The sequence below is a fragment of the Podarcis pityusensis genome, assembly GCF_964106645.2.
Source record: "Podarcis pityusensis genome assembly, chromosome: 16".
NCBI classification, from domain to species: domain Eukaryota; kingdom Metazoa; phylum Chordata; class Lepidosauria; order Squamata; family Lacertidae; genus Podarcis; species Podarcis pityusensis.
In genome coordinates, this window is record NC_138041.1 from 29658911 (window position 1) to 29677599 (window position 18689).

Here is an 18689-nt window from a genome sequence, read left to right on the forward strand (position 1 = left end):
CTCTGCATCACAAAGAGGACACTGATTTGCATACAATTTGCAATATGCTAACTTATATCTCCAAATGCAAATTTAGGAACACTCCCTGTAATATACCGTATTTTTTGCACCACAACACTCACTTTTTTCCTCCTAGAAAGTAAGGGGAAATGTCTGTGCATGTTATGGAGCGAATGCCTGCGGGTGGCGGGGGGGATCTGCTGCAGTCGTGAGCAGAGGATCCATGGTTCCCCTTCCTTCCCTCGTCCGTGGCTCGCTTTGAAACAGCAAAGCGGGAGAAGAGCCGCAGAGTGGAGAGGAGAGAGGGACAGAGAGCCTGCTTCTTTAAAGGAGCAAAGCGGGAGGGGAGAGGAGCCTTCTCCCCTTATACCCCTCTTCTTCATTATTAGCAGCATCCTTCTCCACCCACCCCACGCATCCTTCTTCTCCCTTTAAACCCCTCTTCTGCATTATTAGCAGCATCCTTCTCCACACACCCCACATGTGTTCCTTGTCCCTTGAGTGCTTTTCCTTCCTTCCCCACTTAAAATGTGGTTACAAAGCATGGATCCACATGGATCCTCAGGATTTTTGCATTGGGCTACTCCAAACTCACTGTCAGATCACATGTCTGTGGCCACAGCATGAACCACAAAAATCATATATCCACTGTTTCGTTTAGAATATTTTTTTTCTTGTTTTCCTCCTCTAAAAACTACGTGCGTGTTATGGTCTGGTGCGTGTTATAGAGCGAAAAATACGGTAAATACAATGCAATACATATGACTAAAGTAGGGAAGACTGACCAAGTGATTTGTGTGCTTGTTCAGTTTGCTGATGGGCAACTTTAGGTCTCATCCTTCTTTGACTTTGTTATATTTAAACTGGACTTGAACCAGATGACCCTTTAAACATAGGACTTTCCTATATAAAGTTGGACACATGGCCATTGGGATGGTTTGCAACAATAATAATTTCATCATATCTTAAGACACTGGACTAGGGTTCTTCAACCTTGGCTCCCCAGATGTTGATGGACTACAACTCCCATCATTCCTGCACATTGACTAAGCTGGATGATGAAATTTGTAGTCCAAAATCTGGAGAATCAACATTGAAGAACACTGCTGTGGATATTGTCTTGGATTCCTCCTGGTCCCCAATTCTGGTTTTAGGCACATCAACAATATTGGTGACAGTACAATCTGATTTTTGCAACAGCAAGGCCAATATGAGTTCTGCAACTGTGTGTCAATATAAGCAAACTACATTTAAAAACAAACAAACATGAAAATCCCACATTCTCTCTCACACTCTGATGTATCTGCATCATCTTTTGTTTTTTAGGAGTGAACTGTGTTATATTTCCACTGTAGTTACGGTATATAAGGAAGAGAAACAACATTGCTTCCAGCAAAGGAATCCATGTGCAAAGGTGAAGCCACCCTAATTTTCCTTAATTATTTTGATTACAGTGCAGAGCAGGGCTGTTCCTGGCAGAGGCGATTAAGCTATTTATGATCTCAAGGTTATGGGTATCCAGAGATTTTTTCCCCCTCTCTCTCTGCCTCATTAGTGCCATTTTCTTGAGATGTTTTTTAATTAGCATCCTGGAAAGGTGATTTTCGTCTATGAAAAGCAACAACCATTCTTTGTGCAAGTTTGACGTGTTACTAAAAAAAAATCTGTGTCTCCGGGTGAGTTTGTTTATAATTAGGGAAGTTTCTGCTCTTTCAAAATAAATGAGCTGTTAGGGCTAAACTAGAAGTGACATTTGTCACGTAGTTGTCCTGCCTCCCTTCCAACATGCACAGTAAGAAAGAGTTCATAGAATCGGAGAAATGTAGAGGTGGAAGGGACCCCCAAATGCCATCTAGTCCAACTCCTGCAATGCAGGAATCACAACACTTCTTTGGCAATCCCTCGTAGCCGAGTAAGATTGTCTTCCATAAACACGGTTTTAACAATGAGTCCATAAGTGACTGTGGAGGCCACTTCTGGATCCACACGTCCTTCCACAGTGGGGACATTGGTTTCCGAGTGGGAGTTGATCACGGTGTGGATTTGCCAAGCGTGCCTTCCTCTTAGCATGTTTCTTCCTTGCGTCCTGAGTTCGAGTGTCCCATGACACCTTCGGAAAAGGCTGTTCTTCAGTTGAAGTTCTCGCAGGCAAGTGTTTCCCAATTGTTGGTGTTTATATTACATTTTTAAAAATTTGCCTTGAGACAGTCTTTAAACCTCTTTTGTTGACCACCAGCATTACGCTTTCCATTTTTAAGTTCGGAATAGAGTACAGTGGTACCTCGGGTTAAGAACTTAATTCGTTCTGGAGGTCCGTTCTTAACCTGAAACTGTTCTTAACCTGAAGCACCACTTTAGCTAATGGGGCCTTCTGCTGCTGCTGCGCCGCCGCTGCGCAATTTCTGTTCTTATCCTGAAGGAAAGTTCTTAACCCGAGGTACTATCTCTGGGTTAGCGGAGTCTGTAACCTGAAGTGTCTGTAACCTGAAGCATTTGTAACCCGAGGTACCACTGTAGTTGCTTTGGAAGAAGATAATCAGGCATCCGCACAACATGTTCAGTCCAACTAAGTTGATGTAGAAGAATCATTGCTTCATCACTAACGCGTACCTGACAAATGGCCACCCAACCTTTGCTTAAAAACTTCCAATGTAGGAGTGTCCTGCAGGGGACTTTACACTAAGTATCCCCAGGGATGGCCAGGAGCAAGGGAGTTTGTGCAAACTAGCCCAGACCTTACTGTTGAGTACCTCTATCTTCTTCTGTTCCAGCTGGTGCAGCCCACAGGTCTCATGGTCAGCGACACCACCTCCATGTTGAACACACAGCCGATGTTCTTGATGTCTTCCTCTCCAGGGCATCACACTTCCCCAGGAACTCCATGGAGCCAGACAGCTTGGACTCCAAGACCGGGGGGTGGTCCTCCAGGGCAGAGTTGAACTGCTCTGCTGGGGGCCCTGGCACAAAGCTCAGTAGCATGTAGAATAGCTGCCCCATGTGCTTGCTCTAGGGCTGAGGGAGCTTCTTGCTCTCCACCTGCACTACAATTCTCAGAGTGTTTTAACAGTTAACATTTCTCCAATGAGAATAGAGGCGTCCCATTCCATAATGATAATTTTACTACTACTACTACTACTAATAATAATTTATTATTTATACCACACCCACCTGGCTGGGTTTCCCCAGCCACTCTGGGCGGCTTCCAACAAAACACTAAAAAACAATAACCTATTAAACATTAAAAGCTTCCCCAAACAGGGCTGCCTTCAGATGTCTTCTAAAAGTTTGGTAGTTATTTTTCTCTTTGACATCTGGTGGGAGGGCGTTCCACAGGGCGGGTGCCACTACCGAGAAGGCCCTCCGCCTGGTTCCCTGTAACTTAGCTTCTCGCAGTGAGGGAACTGCCAGAAGGCCCTCGGAGCTGGACCTCAGTGTCCGGGCAGAACGATGGAGGTGGAGACGCTCCTTCAGGTATACTGGACCGAGGCCGTTTAGGGCTTTAAAGGTCAGCACCAACACTTTGAATTGTGCTCGGAAATGTACTGGGAGCCAATATAGATCTTTCAAGACCTGTGGTTTATATGGTTTATACCCCACACGTCTTACTGGGATGCCCCAGCCACTGTGGACTGCTTCCAACTTATATAAAAACATAATAAAACATTCATAAAACTTCCCTATACAGGATTGCCTTCGGACTGCTTGGGGGTTGGATAACTCCATAGCCTCCAACATTTCGCCAATGAAAATAGGGACATCCTACGGAAAAGTGGCACATTCTGGGATTAAATCAGAAACCGGGACAGCTTCTCTAAACCAGGGACGTCCTTGGAAAATAAGGACACTTGGAGGGTCTGACTTAATCCCTCTTCCCCATGCTTACACTTCCCAGGATTCTCTTCGGGAAGACACAACTGTTTCAAGTGGTATGATACTGCTTTAAATGCATAGTGCAGATGGTCCCAGAGAATTTTAACAAGAAGGAGATCCCTGAAACACCCTGACAAAGAAGATTCTGTCTACATTTCTGATCAAGCTGGAAACAGTTAAAAATTAAATACATGCACTGGATTAGTTTAGCGAGTACATGACCTTCACTTATCTAAACATTATTGTTGTAATAGGCTACTGTTGGGGAGATCAGGGGACAATTGTCCCAGCCGTCACATTTTCAAAGGTTAGAACTTATCTGTACAGCCATAAGCCCCCACTTTTTTTTTTTCCTGCCAACATTTCCCAAGGCACTGTATAAAAATGTGAAAGTTATGGGCCCAATCCTCTTGGAAGCTGTCCTGTAGAGTCTCTATTGATTGCAGAGGTATCATTCATTTTAGAGGGGGCTGTGCAGGAGAAGGCCAAAGGTGGACAAACTACCCCAGAAGGAGCACAACAGAGGCTGTGTGTGTGTGTGTGTGTGTGTGTGTGTTGTGTTATATATACAGTGGTACCTTGGTTCTCAAATGCCTTGGTACTCAAACAACTTGGAACCCAAACACTGCAAACCTGGAAGTGTTTGAGAACTTTTTTCGGAAGCCAAACGTGCTCTGTTTTGAGTGTCACACTTCGCTTTTGAGTGTTAAGCTGAGGTCTGTCTGTTTTTGTTATTAATTTTGCGTTTTTGTTTTTGTGGCTCTTTTTTTGTGTGACTGTGTGGTACCCAGTTCAGCTACTGATTGACTGTGTGACTGCAGTACATTGTTTATTGCTTTCATGTTATGGAACAGTGGTCTTGTTAGATAGTAAAAGTCATGTTAAATTGCTGTTTTTGGGGTTGTTTTTAAAAGTCTGGAATGGATTAATCCATTTTGAGTTACTTTCTATGGGAAAGCACGCCTTGGTTTTGAAACGGACTTCCGGAACAGATTAAGTTTGAAAACCAAGGTACCCCTGTATATATAACATTATATATTGTTGCTATTTATTTATTTTCTTTTGCAATATGGCCATTTATTCAATACGCAAATGATAATGGTCTTAAAATACAAACTCTTCAGAGCATCATTGCTAGTGCGAACAGCACGGTCTGAACTACACACATTATTATTATTGCCATCTATGACAGATAAGACGATTTCTGTGCTGCTGTCCCCAGGACTTCACATGCTTGACTTTTGCAGAATCTGTACGGATTGATTAAAGCATAAAACAAAACAAAAAACCCAGTTACCTTAATGTATATATAACCTGATACCTAATGAGGAGTGGGGGCAGAGAGATTAGAGATGTTATTGCTATATGCTTGTCACACAAAAGCCAGTGAAATTTATTTTAAAAATAAAATATAATAATAATTGCAACAATATATTATGTATATATATATATATATATATATATATACTGTATATATAGAGAGAGATAGAACACATAATATATTGTTGCAATTGTTGTATATACACACACACACACACACACACACACACACAAACACACATATATATTTCCAGGATTTGAAACGAGACGTGGACGAGCAAAGAGGATTAAACCCCCAGCAGATGCCTCCCCATCATAGCTGTCAACGTTTCCCTTTTTTTAAGGGAACTTCCCTTATTCCGAATAGGATTCCTCGCAAGAAAAGGGAAAAGTTGACAGCTATGCTCCCCATCCCTGTCAAGGGCAAGAGAAGAATCACTTCAGCGGAATCTGAGGGTGGGGAGGGGGAAGGTAACAAAAAAGAGAGCGGGAGAGACACTCTAGGACTTTCTCCTCGACTGCTCCCTCCGTCTCTTCCCCAGGCAACGGCAGCCAGGCGGACACAGAGAGCGCAGGGCTAGAGCGGACCGCCGAGCCTTGTGGGATGCGGGCGGAGCTTCAGGACGAGGAAGTCCCCCGCCTCCTCCCCTCCCCCAGCGCCGTCTCTTACTCCGGGCCTGGCTGCCGACTGCGGTGCCTGAGGAGGGTTTTTTGGACGAGGTAAGGGGCGTAGCGGCGGCTGCTCCTCCGGCTTCCCGAGTCGGAGGCCTCCCTCCCTCCTTCCCCACAGCCCAGTCTAGGGAAGGGGACTGAGGGGAAGGGAGACCGGCTGACTGACTTGACAGCCGCCCCTGGAGTCGGGGGGGGGGGGAGCGAGAGGGGTCGGCGTCCCTCAGCTTCCTCCACTGGGGCGTTGCAGGAGGTGCCCCCCTTTTCCTAAGGGCCGAGGTCCCCTTGCCTGCCCCCCCAATAAAATATTTGAGCGCCCTCCCCCCCCCCAGTGAATGAGCGCTGCCATTCAAATGGCGTCTCTGTGCGTTCTCCAAGTGACCCCCTAATATTTTGTTTTTAGTTGGCACCCCTGGTGCACCCGCTGAGGAGGAAGGGCTGCTGTGGTTGGCATCCATCCGGGAATGAAAGGGTGCCCAGTTATGGGGGTGCGGGGGGGGGGTGAGCAGAGAAAGGGCTGTGGGCCACTGCAAGAACACTTTGCATGCAGGCCAGGGTGGAGAAAAATCAATGATTATTTTTTTAAAATAAAAAAATCGGATTTTTAAAAATTAAAATCGGTTTTTTAAAAAGAATTAAATCGGATTTTTAAAATAAAATGCTTTTGGGGGGGAAATCTTTCTAAAGACAGTTTTCTGTTTAAGTTACATTAGAGTCCAAAGGCTATTCATCAGGAAATAAGGATTTGTTTTAAGTTTTTGATGTGTGCTAAAACTCAGGGGTTTTTTAAATTGTTTAACCACATCAGTTAACAAACATGGATACATATGCTATAATGTTATTGTTTTAGTTAAATAAATTGTTTAATTTTTTATTTTTCTCCTTTCAATAAAGTACAGCAGAAAAGCTGTCCAAATATAAACAGTTAACTTATTAAACCTCACAATAATTTCATAATGATCTGTCTACGTATTTCTAATAGTGTAACCAAATCAGAAATTTTTGCTATACTGTAACTGTAAAAACTACTCTGAAAATTTATCATTCCAAAAATGAAACCTTCATCTAGTTGTAAATATGCAAAAATGAGTCTTTCTGTTAAAAAAATGATTTAAATCAAGTCTTACTGACTAGTGATTTAAATCATGATCTAAATTGATTTGATTTAAATCAAATCCAGCCTGACGCGAGCGGCTGTTTTGGGGGGAAAGGGCAAACTGTTAACGCAGTTCATAGGAGCCAACCCCTTTGGGCCCACGCACCCCCCAGTAAAATATTTGAGGGGGCTGCCCCCCCCAGTTGATGAGCATTGCCATTCAAATGGTGGTTGGGTGCTGTGTCATGTGATCAGTTAGGCAGGGCGGGGCTTACCTGCCCCCCCCCCCCAATATTTTATTCCAGTTGGCATGTATAAAAATCATAGAAATGTAGATCTGGAAGGGACCCTGAGGGTTATCTAGTCCAACCCTCCACAGTGCAGGAATCTTTTGCCCAACATGGGTCTCAAACTGACAGCTAAGAGTTTCATACTTGACCAACTGAGCTAGAAGACAGGCAGCTTAATTTACTGTCTCCCCCCCCCCTCGGAAGACACCCCTGCTTGAATGAGGGGCAACTGGTTGGGTTTTTTCTTTGCAGGGGGTCGTTGGGCTGTGACTTGGTTCATGCTTCATTCATTTTATTTGCTTAATTTTTATCTTCATAAAATTTATACACTGCTAGGTTGGAAGGGGACCGCAAAGTGGTTTGCCAAGAGATAAAACAGTAAAATCAAGAAAATGACTGCTGTTTTGCATGCAGAAGCTCCCCAGGTCAATGTTATTAAACACAACCTGAATGCTTTCGCTTCCAGGAATGAGTAGTGGCAGCCTCTTTTTGTGGGGTGAGGTAGAAGGGCCTGTTGTTTTGTGGGTAGAGCATAGACTTTGCATGCAGAAGATCCTAGTCTGATTTATTCTCCCTGATAATGCTCCCCCCTCCGAAGGATAAGGGGTGTTTATTCTTTTTGTGAAGATTTTGTCACGTTGAAAAACAAACAATTAGTTCTGTTGTGTTTATGTATTGCTTTATATTTTGTACTTAATTTAATGGGGCATGACCATAATAAACACTTCACTTTTTTAACTACGTATATACTGCTTAGCACCATAGTCTCTTAAGTGATGTAAAGTAAGAATAAAAAGATAGGAAAAAAAGATAAAATTGGTTAAAACTAACCATAAAACCAGAGAACGTACTTGAAATGCTTGCTGAAATAAGTAAAAACAGTTTTCACTAAGTCCTGGAAGTTCAACAGGGAGGAGGCTTGTCTGGTCTCAGCTGGGAGGGAGTTCTACAGAATTGGGCCAACAGTCAGAGGTTGGTGAAACCAGCCCCTGCTGGGGGCACAAAAACCTCCTATCAGTCTATGGAGTATATGACATATATGAGTGTGATGGTGCAATGCCACTGTCATGGCAAGATCAAATGCAGAAGAAACTTCCCTTCCTTTTTTGCACCGCAACAAAAGGCATGCGGTAAAATGATTTATTTTGAACAGCTCCTTGCCAAAGGCTCAAAGAACCCTAAGTATGAGCTGTGCATCCAAGCTATGGGGGGCCACTAACTGACTCCCCTGAAGACCTCAGTGATGGGGCAGCAATATAAGGAGTCAGGTGGTCTTTAAGCTATCCTGTACTAAAGTCGTTAAGGCCCTTGCAAATTAACACAAGAACCTTGAACTCTGAACTACTTTTTGAGACACAGTGCTGCAGCTATTGGGCTTGGTGGACAAAGTGTTTGACCTGATATAAGGCTGCTTCCTGTGTTTTTTCTGGCAGGGCTCCTGTATCAGTCAAAAAATAGTAAAAATCAACAAATGGTTTTCTGCTGGAACAGATATGCAGGATGGGTGGGATAGTTAGTGGTGGAAAGCATCACCTGGTGATATTTTGCCTGTTGCATACATTTAAAATCTACTCTTGGGATTTCCTGATGGTGCCCCAAGCTGCTATCAAGCAAAATTCCACATTAGATGATACAGTAGTCCATATCTCTCTCTGTGTAAAGTTACACATTGTGCATTTTTGCTTATCACACATATTTGAAAGCCGACCCTGTCCCTGGGAGGGCTCTTGTGTCTTTGCTGGGTGCAAAAATAAAAATAAGCAGGCAATATAGTTCCAAGCAGGGATGATGGGGAATGTGGTTAATTTTGACCTATTATACAGCTTTAAAAGTAATCATGGGAACCTGGAGCTACTCCCCCCCCTCCCCCATGTTTGCATCAAGCAGTAGTTCATTGGAATGCTAAATGCTTGTTTTAATCTAAAGAATTAGCACCCCTAGTATCTTCCTCCCTCTTCCTAGGAATGCCCTGTTAACTCACTTCTGAAGTGGAAACAGGGAAATATGTGCAGTGCTGGCTCTGACAGCTGCCTGGGCATTTTTAATTATTATTTTTTGCAGTGTAAATCCCCAGCTGGAACTGGGAGCTTGAGGAAAGGAAGACCTGTGTGTTTGGAAATGTTAAAAAAGTAAGGCAAGCTGCATTTAGCTGCATCAAAATTTAATTTAATTTTCTGTTGGCGTGGGGAGCATTTTCCAATGCTAAAATACTTAAAAGCTTCATGTGTCTGTCCATATGTGCATAGGTGTTGCAGGTCGCAGATGGGAAATCCATTCATTGCTTGCTGCTTTGGCAAGAAGGAAGGTGGCTTCTGATTATGTCCTGCCCTATTTGGCAGCCACTCATAGAGCTGTCTTTCTAATCCTTTGTGTGGGTTTTTAAAGCCACGCACGCTTGCGCTGTTGTATTGGGAAGTGAGGAATAACAGAAGTGGTGAGGGTTAAGGACATTTGTGCAGGCTGCCACAAAATTGCAATGAAGCCGCACACGGGAGAAGCTGTAAGTATGACACGCAAGCAATATATATATATATATATATATATATATATATATATATATATATTGTTTCCCTAAAACTAGAAAACATAATTGCATCTCTGAGTGAGCTAGGTGTCAGACATGCACATCCATTTATCACTGAATGGCTTTTGATGTCTAGTTATACAGCTAAATACTTAGGATTTCTCCATCTTAACCCCTGTTTCTTTCTCTGTGCTCATAAGCTGCAGATTTGTGCTTGGCTTTGCAATTCTGAAAGCATTTAAGGAATGCCACATGGATCCAGTACTTCCTGCTTCCATCCCCACCCAGAGCGTCTGGTCTAAGCTATTGGGTATAGATCCTGGCAGCAAAACTTGATCTTCAACACACTGCTCAAGAGTTGGATGTTTTTTTGTTCATTCTTGCATATATCCCTTTCCTTTAAAAAAAAATAAACTTAAATGGAGAGATGGAAAAGCTCTTTTGTGGCTTTCATCCAACTATTCTTCCCTTGGAAGGCTGTAAAATGTCTTTGGTTTTGGTATTAAAAATGCATCAGGCTGCTTACTCAGTTAAAACCATCTACAGACATAATCACTGCTCCACATGCCAGACATGCAGGATTTGAAAGAATAAGGGATGGATGTCTGAGCTGGTTTGTAATCACTTCAGAATTACAAAAGCTAAAAGAGACACCATCACACGATGGCTACTCTCACAATGATAGACATTTCTGCAAACTTGGGAATGTTACCCTATTTTTTATGGATTCATTTTTAAGGGCGCTAAACTGTGATGGCATTCTAGTCTTTAAGAAGTTTTAATGCCAATTACAAAATCAACTTACTATGAAAAAAAATAGAAAATCACTCTGGATACCAAGAGCAGCAGGATATAAATAAAGAATTATTTTTATATACACACATGCTCTTATAGCCATGATGATAAATCATTGGCTAATTTTTGGGTGTACTGCAAACCTGAAAACTTTATATAATGTTTTCATTTTGTTGTGACTGGAGAGTGAAGTCCTCAGATGCCAGCTACTGTACTAAGTTTACTTTTTTGCATCCCGAAGTTACAAAGGAAATGACCTGGGTTCCTTCCTGCCTCTTCCAGAGGGGGCCTCATCTCGTAATGGACTTTTGGGATGACAACATACTGTGGATGCTAGTGTTTGATTGTCATGTCCAACTGACGTGGATCTCTGTACTCTTTGAGTGTAATTTTCAAAAGCCTGCGCTCCCGTGAGATCGGAAATGTTATTGGTACAGTATGTGTCCTTCTGAAATCAGCTTTGATGAATGGTGCCTTACCAAGTTATACAACATCAAAATATGCCCAGTACTTCATTTAAAAAAAAATTGTTCAGTTTTGTGTGTCTCTAGAAATTGTTAAACCACATGTGGTCAAGTACAGTGGTACCTCGAATATGGAAATTTGCTTCTGCATTGATTGCTGATCAGTTTTGTGAATCAGGTCTGCTTTTGCTTAGTTGAGATGTTCCTTAAGCAAGACTGTGTTTGTTTCCACACTGCCATGTGTAGTTTTAACTAATAGCAAAGCAGTTAGGGGGTGGGAGTGTTTGTCAGAAGAGGGCTCTGCTCCCCACATCCCTGCAGGACGGTTTGCTTCTTCCTTCCTCTGCAAGCCCATTTTGTTTCCATGCTGTCAGTGGAGGATGACAAGCCTGTTCCTCCATGAATGTGGAAACCAAGCGGACTGACAGAGGAGAGACTAAGAGGTCTGTTCTTACTATGTTGGTGCACTAGGTAGAAAGCACTGCCCAGTGGGGGAACACCCGCCCCCTTTAGTCTCTTAGGATTAATTATTTTTTTGGGCCTCCTGTATGAAGCTTATTTAAGGCTACAGCTGTGATGCTCGTAGCATAGGTTGGCTGCAAACATACCTACAAAGATATGAGGATGGGTTTTGGATATTTTGCTTCCAAAGAGGGCTGAGAATGCTACAAGTTTATTGGACGTTGGTGCTTAGTCAAATCAGCTTCGGCTATCAGCTGACCTCTAGGAAAGATCCCTGGGCATTAGTCCAAGCACTACTGAAAGCTCTGTTTGTACAGCTGTGTTGCCTTTTTTGGGATGGGGAGGTTCTCAACAGAACGTGTAATGGAGTTGCGTTGAGACTATTGTTTAAAAACATGTTTGGCGATTATTATTTTTTAATGACTAGTTAATTAGGCAGCTGATTTTTTTAAAAAATACTGTTTTATCAAAACATCAGATGGCAAACGTGATGCCATCTACTCTCATCTCTGTTGTCCAAGAGAAAATGCTTCTTCCAACAGATGCCGGCTGCAGTGCACACACATATCATCTAAAGCAGGGCTAGCCAACATCTGCCATTGAACTCCCAGCTCCCATCACCCCCAGCCAGTGCGGCCAGTAGTCAGGGATGATAGGAGCTGCATTCCAGTCCTGCCACCAGGTTCCCTATTTCTGATCTAACTTAATGAGGGTGGCAGTTCTATGCATGCTTAATGAACGTTAAGTGCCACTGAACGAACGCAGTGTGAATTAACTTCTGAGTAAATGTACATTTGGGTGTGATGCACATCTCTGCAGCACCTCTTGCACTGTTTAGAGCAGCTGGAGCTGGTCCGTTAGGATGAAGGGGCACTGCCCTATCACGCTCAATCTGCCCTTAGCCAGTCTCCAGCTCCCCACCTTCCTACTTACAACCAATCCTGGGGGTGGTATTGGCTGTAAGCTGCCTCCTCCTTAGTCTTAGTTTTGTCCTTCTGGAATTCAGCAAGGAGGAGGATGGGACCAAAATGATAATTAATTGGCTCTCTCTCTTGTTGGTTCTGGCTCCACCTGCTGTTTTGGCTTCCTGCATTTTGCCGTACCAGTCCCAATGGGCACCAGTCAACACCACTTAAGACTGATTGCAGAGTTTGGGGCTTTGCTGTCATAGCCAGTGTTTGTCATATCCAGCTTTTCCTTTTCTTTTGTGTGCAGACTACCTCTACTGAAGATACACATCTTAACCATGGCCTTTCATAGAATCATAGTATTGTAGAGTTGGAAGAGATCGCAAGAGGCATCTAGTCAAACTAAAGCATCCATGACAGATGACCATATGCTTAAAAGCCTCTAGTGAGGGAGAGTTCACCACCTTCCAAGGGAGTCAGTTCCACTGTCGAACAGCTCTTTCCTGATGTTTAGTCGGAATCTCCTTTCTTGTAAATTGAATCCATTGGTTCAGGTCCTAGTCACTGGAGCAGCAGAAAACAAGCTTGCTCCATCCTTCATGTGACAGCCCTTTAGATATTTGAAGATGGCTATCCTATCTCCTCTCAGCCTCCTCTTTTCCAGGCTAAACATACCCAACTCTCTTAACTTTTCCTCATCAGTCTTGGTTTCCAGACACCTGAGTTGTGTGTTTTCAGGACCCACCCTATTCCTGTGGCTGTAACTTGTTTTAACTTTTTAATACTGAGTTTCAGATTGTTGTGACCTGCCCTGGGACCTGCTGGGGAATCGTGGGTAATAATAATATACTAAAAGTGTGGTGGGGAACTTTAACAAACAGGCAAGCGCTGTGAACCAGCACTGTGAATGGTTGATCTATGTATTTGTGATCTGTATATTTGCTGGGGAGCAATGGGGAAAAGCTGAAGATTCCCCTCCCTCCAACTAATTTTCTAACCATTTTTCTAGTGCAAGCATTTAGCAGTCCTCTTGCATTCTATTATAACTTGGCGTTGCATCCTGCCAGCAACACTGAACATTAGTAAGCAACAGGAAAGCATCTGCATCCAGAAGTCACAGGTGTCTGTCTGTAGGTCACTTCCTTCTTTTCAGGCCACGAAATGTGTTTGTCAAGAAGGCCAGTGATTAAATTTCTTGAGTCTCTCCTCCTTTGTTTCTGTATATGTTCTGAATAAAGGAGCAGTTGGTTTCATATTTTTTTATACCCAACTGCACAACAAGTCTATTGGGAATCCAGAAACATAAGAACCTGCTAGTTCTGGCTTAGTTACAGTGGTGAAAATTCCTAAATTATTGGTATAGGAACTCAAGAGTGGCTTCTGAGAGCCATGTGGTCTGAGCTTTGAGCAAGAAGCACATATGTGAGCTCTTTTCCCCTTCAATCAGATTGCAACTTAGCTGAGAGTCAGAAGCTACTGCTTGAAGAGCCATGCTCTTGTCTCATTTGCAAAATGATGTTTTCTTTGTTTGCTGCTTCCAACTTGGTTATAGTAAATTTTTTTACAGTATTTATTATTTGTGAGTCACCCAATAAAACACGCTCTAGGAGACGTACAACAGAATAAGCAACATTAAAAACAAAGCACATAATGACAAATCAGCACTAAAACCAATCCCGCAACTTTCTAGGAATAAAATCCAACTCTGCATAAAACAGCTGCAAGTCAGCCACTGGTAGCTGGATCAATTAACTTATCGATGGGACTCAAAAAGCTTAAAACAAACCTGTTGCCATCACTCTACAGATAATAAAATAAATGATACCAAATAATGGACAGAACAGTCCTTTCCCCTAACACATATTTCCATAGCCAGAGGTGGGTGAGGGACTGCATCTATTTGGTTCCCTGTGCCATAGCTGTAAAAATGATGTGATGAATTCTTAGCTTTCCCATTTAACACAGACTTTGTTCCTATTCTCTTCCTCCCACCCCAATCCAGGCTCTGAAATTTGGAGTGTGAGAACATGTCTCAATCTGGTGAGAAAGTGAAGGTAAGTAGAATGGGTTTGTGGCAGACCTTACCAGAACACTGTGCTAGCAACATTGCATGTATGTGTGTTCTGACTTGTGAGCGTGGGGCTGCGTGTTAAGGGCTTTCAAAACAGCCCCCGTGCTGCTCTTTGAAGCCCTGACTTTAAAGGGGCTTCGAAGCGCAGCACCACCTGACATTACTGTGACATTGTGTGATTGCCAGGTGGTCAGCTGTCAAATTTGGCCTGCCTGGGGGTGGAGATATAGTGATCTGGCCCACTAGCCAGAAAGGGTTACCCACTCCTGCTGTACAGTCCTATATGACATTGATTTGGGCAGAAGGTTAGCCTTCCAGCAGCCATCCTTTGCTCTGCTGCATAGTCAGCAGTTGGGTATAAACCACACAATTCTCAAACATGAGTTGGGTTATTAAGCAGTAATTTGGTTATTAAGAGAACTTTGTGCCACTTCCGACACACATGAGAAGTGGCAAAAGAGGAAGTGTGGCTAAGTCTGCGTGAGGGCAGGATGTCTGCACGTTCTCCAAATTTGGGGATGGCATGAACATTTCCTCCCATGCAACATTTACATGAGACCCAGGAAAAGAGGAAACACGAGTTATTGTTCTTGCTGTTCCACTTCTGTCAAAACACCCAACCCCTTTTTTTCGGTCCTGCGGATTTGTGTTGATTCTTTATTGGTTCATTTTGTGTGCTTTCATCATAAAACCCCTGTGCTTTTGTTACAACCGACTTCCATGTTCAGTTCACAACTTTTATTGTTTTTCTCCGTCTCCTCAGTTTTCTGACTCGGCAGGATATGTAGGCTTTGCCAATCTCCCCAACCAAGTCCACAGGAAGTCTGTCAAGAAAGGTTTTGAGTTCACCCTCATGGTGGTTGGTAGGTGCTCCCCCCCTTCTTTTTTTATAAGCACTTCATTATTAGACTATTTTAGGCTGTTAAATATATATCTTTCTTTTGTGTGTGTCTCTCCATCAGTTCTTCCTCCTTTTTGTGTGGAAATCTATTGTTGAAACTGTCATATGGAAGCTAGTTCAGTCTGGATTTCTTCCTGTGAATTGTCTGTCCCTGTTCTTGGGGGGTGGGGAAAGAGACGAGGTAAAGAGCACTGAAGTTAGTATCTCACTAAAGAGGCACAGCCTTCCTGCCATTGCTGGTGAAGGAAGGGAAATAGCTCAGGGGCAGGGCGTCTGCTTTGCATGGAGAAGACCCCAGTTTCGACCTCTACCATTTGCAAATAGGGATTTGCTTGAAGGAAGGTTATATGACAGGGGAAGGGAACCCTTTTCAGCCCAAAAGACAGTTCTCTTCTGGGCAACTTTCTGAGGGCCTGTGATGTAAGGTGCAATAGTGGGCGGAGCAATGAATATTATTATTAGTAGTACAGTGGCACCTCGGGTTACATACGCTTCGGGTTACATACGCTTCAAGCTACAGACTCCGCTAACCCAGAAATAGTACCTCGGGTTAAGAACTTTGCTTCAGGATAAGAACAGAAATCGTGGTGCAGCGGCAGCGGGAGGCCCCATTAGCTAAAATGGTGCTTCAGGTTAAGAACAGTTTCAGGTTAAGAACGGACCTCCGGAATGAATTAAGTACTTAATCCGAGGTACCACTGTATTTGTATTAGTATTGTTAATACCCCACCCATCTGACTGGATTGCCCCAGCTTCCAACATATATAAAAACATAATAAAACATTAAACATTTAAAAAAACTTCCATATACAGGGCTGCCTTCAGATGTCTTCTAAATAATACTAATAATTTTATGATTTGAAACTAATCTGTGTTTGAATGCAGATTTTACCTTTGTACAGCAGGTTAGTTTTTACATACACTCACACATCCCTCTCCATCCTCCAACCAGGCAAGCAAGAGGCGTTATCGGAGTTCTTAGATCATAAAACCGTAAGAGTAGGAAGGGATTACAAGGGTCATCTAGTCCAGCACCTTGCAATGCAGAAATCTTTTGTGCAAGGTGGAGCTTGAACCCACAACCCTAAGCTTAAGAGTCTCATGTTCTACCGACTGAGTTTTCCTCCAGTTCAAGTAGACATTCCAGCCTGGGAAGAACAATTGGGGTGTGATGAGGGTCAGTGAGGGATGTGACCTGGGAAGAGAGGATGTAGCCTGGGGGGAGTCATGAGGGTCAGATGGAGAGGCCTTGAGGGCTGCATTTGCCCTTGGGCTGGAGGCTCCCCACCCTGTTATACAACAATGATAATTCATTTTGCATTCCTTTTTATACAGTATGCTTGCAGAGTGTTTTCATGTCTTCTTGTTAGTCATTCCTACGTCCCACGCTTTTCAGTGCATTTCCCCATCAATTTCCAAACTGCAGAAAGTCCAGGGTTTGTGTGTATGCGTGTGTATCATGACAGAATGCTTTATTCCACTTCACTTACGCAAACCTAAACATCTGGTTTGTGTTGGAATTGCTCCTGCAAAATGCAGGCAGTTGGGAGGCACCATGAATGGAAGCTTGGAAATGAGGCCCAATGCAGATGTAATCTTCCAGCAGCTACCCAAACCATAGTTGAAAGTTTGAAAGGACCCTCAAGCTTGTGAGCTCTTCTTTCCTCCCCCTGCTTTCCTTTTTGTAGGTGTAGCCATTGATAGCCTCATCCTACATGAATTTTGTCAAATCCTCTTTTAATGCCATCAAAACCGGTGGCCATCGGTGCTTCTGTTCCTAACTTTGGTTGCATTTAAGTGAACCATGTCTAGTTGTGGGCAGATACAAATGTACCCTAGTTGGATCCAAAAAGAGAAGTTGGAGGAAATTGGTGCCTGAGGGAGGGAGGGAGATGAAAGTGACCAAGTTTGCGAGTTGCACCCAATCTCCTAGATGTGGTTTGGTGACTTACGTCTCAACTAGGCCGATAAATATTGGTACATACGTGTATTATTTCACAAGTGCTGTCCACTTTGGTCTGTTTAGGGAAGCTGCTAGCTTTTTCTCGCAGTTAGAGATTATGTCATTAAGACACTGAACCTAGACTATTATTGGAAAGTCATTTGTACCAACATTGACTGCGGTTAGGTTTTAACACCACCAAAACTCCCTCTGACTCACTTCCTCTAAGTTGTCTATGAGGACACTTGGGAAGCTTACAAGAAAGGTCAAAATTCTTTTGAGACACAGTTGTGGAATGGGGGAGAAATTTGATTTGGCTTGCATTTAAAAAAAATAAAAATTAAAGCCAAATCTATCAAATTTGCACTTTCTGAAAGAATATGAGAACTGAAACACAGTCATGGTTTGAAATTCACACTTAAACCAAATTTTGTGGGGTGGTTCTCTGACCAAACAATGCTTCCAAAAATGGATATATTAAGTAAAAGCGGACATAAAGAGAACATTAGGGAAAATAACATACGGAAATGCATTATGTTAAGAGAAGCTGCTTGCAAAAATATGTAATTAAGTCAAAAATGTACACAATAATGTGTGGAGAAGTTTGCACTGAAATTTTGAAGAATTTTGTGAGGATTTTTTTTAAAAAAATAAACGAAAACCATGAATTGCTGCAGAAATGTGGGGAACTGAATTTAAGATGGGAAACTGAGAGGACCAAAACTGGCAGATTCTTCCATCCCTAGGCAGAACCTTCATATGTCAAAAGAGCTGCCAGGGTCACACAGAAGGCAGAGGGAAATGGCTCCAGGTTTTTTTTTCAGGGTGGAGGTAGGCTTGCCAAAATGTCTCCTTCTATGTCTGTGGGGCAACGGTGGGAGTGAGCTGTTGGGGTGGACACAGTTGTGTGTGGCCTGTCCAGTACCTCTTCTGCTAGCTAGCCCCCATTCTTGTTCAATGGAGGATGCTGTCTTGTCACCAGCATTGACGTAAGACTCGCTCCACATTCAGCTAGCTTCTGAATGTGCAAAAGGAAGTGTGACACTTTGCCCTTCATTCAAGGCAACCCAAATACCTTGAGCCATCTTTGATGGCTACCACCTCAGAAATGAATGGACTAATGTTGTGTGATTGATTTTAGGAGAGAAAATTTCCTCCATAGCCATTCACCCCAACTTGCTTTTTCGAGTGTGGGGTGGTGGTGATGCATGAAGTTACTTGATATCAAGAGATAAACTCGAATCAAATAAATACAGGAACTGAAGAGAAAGTGCTGGAAAGATGCTTGTCTTGTAGGTACAGTGGTACCTCGGGTTACATACACTTCAGGTTACATATGCTTCAGGTTACAGACTCCGCTAACCCAGAAATATTACC

At 43.0% G+C, this 18689-nt stretch overlaps 1 protein-coding gene across 1 annotated transcript in view; it reads left to right on the plus strand.

Annotated features, from left to right (window-relative positions):
- The first annotated feature begins 5783 nt into the window (after nt 1-5783).
- Nucleotides 5784-18689, plus strand: part of LOC308465348 (septin-2) — a 60304-nt gene continuing 47398 nt past the window's right edge. The window contains exons 1-3 of the mRNA XM_080985237.1: nt 5784-5910; nt 14401-14452; nt 15233-15332. Of these exons, the coding sequence (XP_080841363.1) occupies nt 14426-14452; nt 15233-15332 (127 nt within the window). The 5' untranslated portion in view covers nt 5784-5910; nt 14401-14425. The remainder of the gene's footprint in view (nt 5911-14400; nt 14453-15232; nt 15333-18689) is intronic.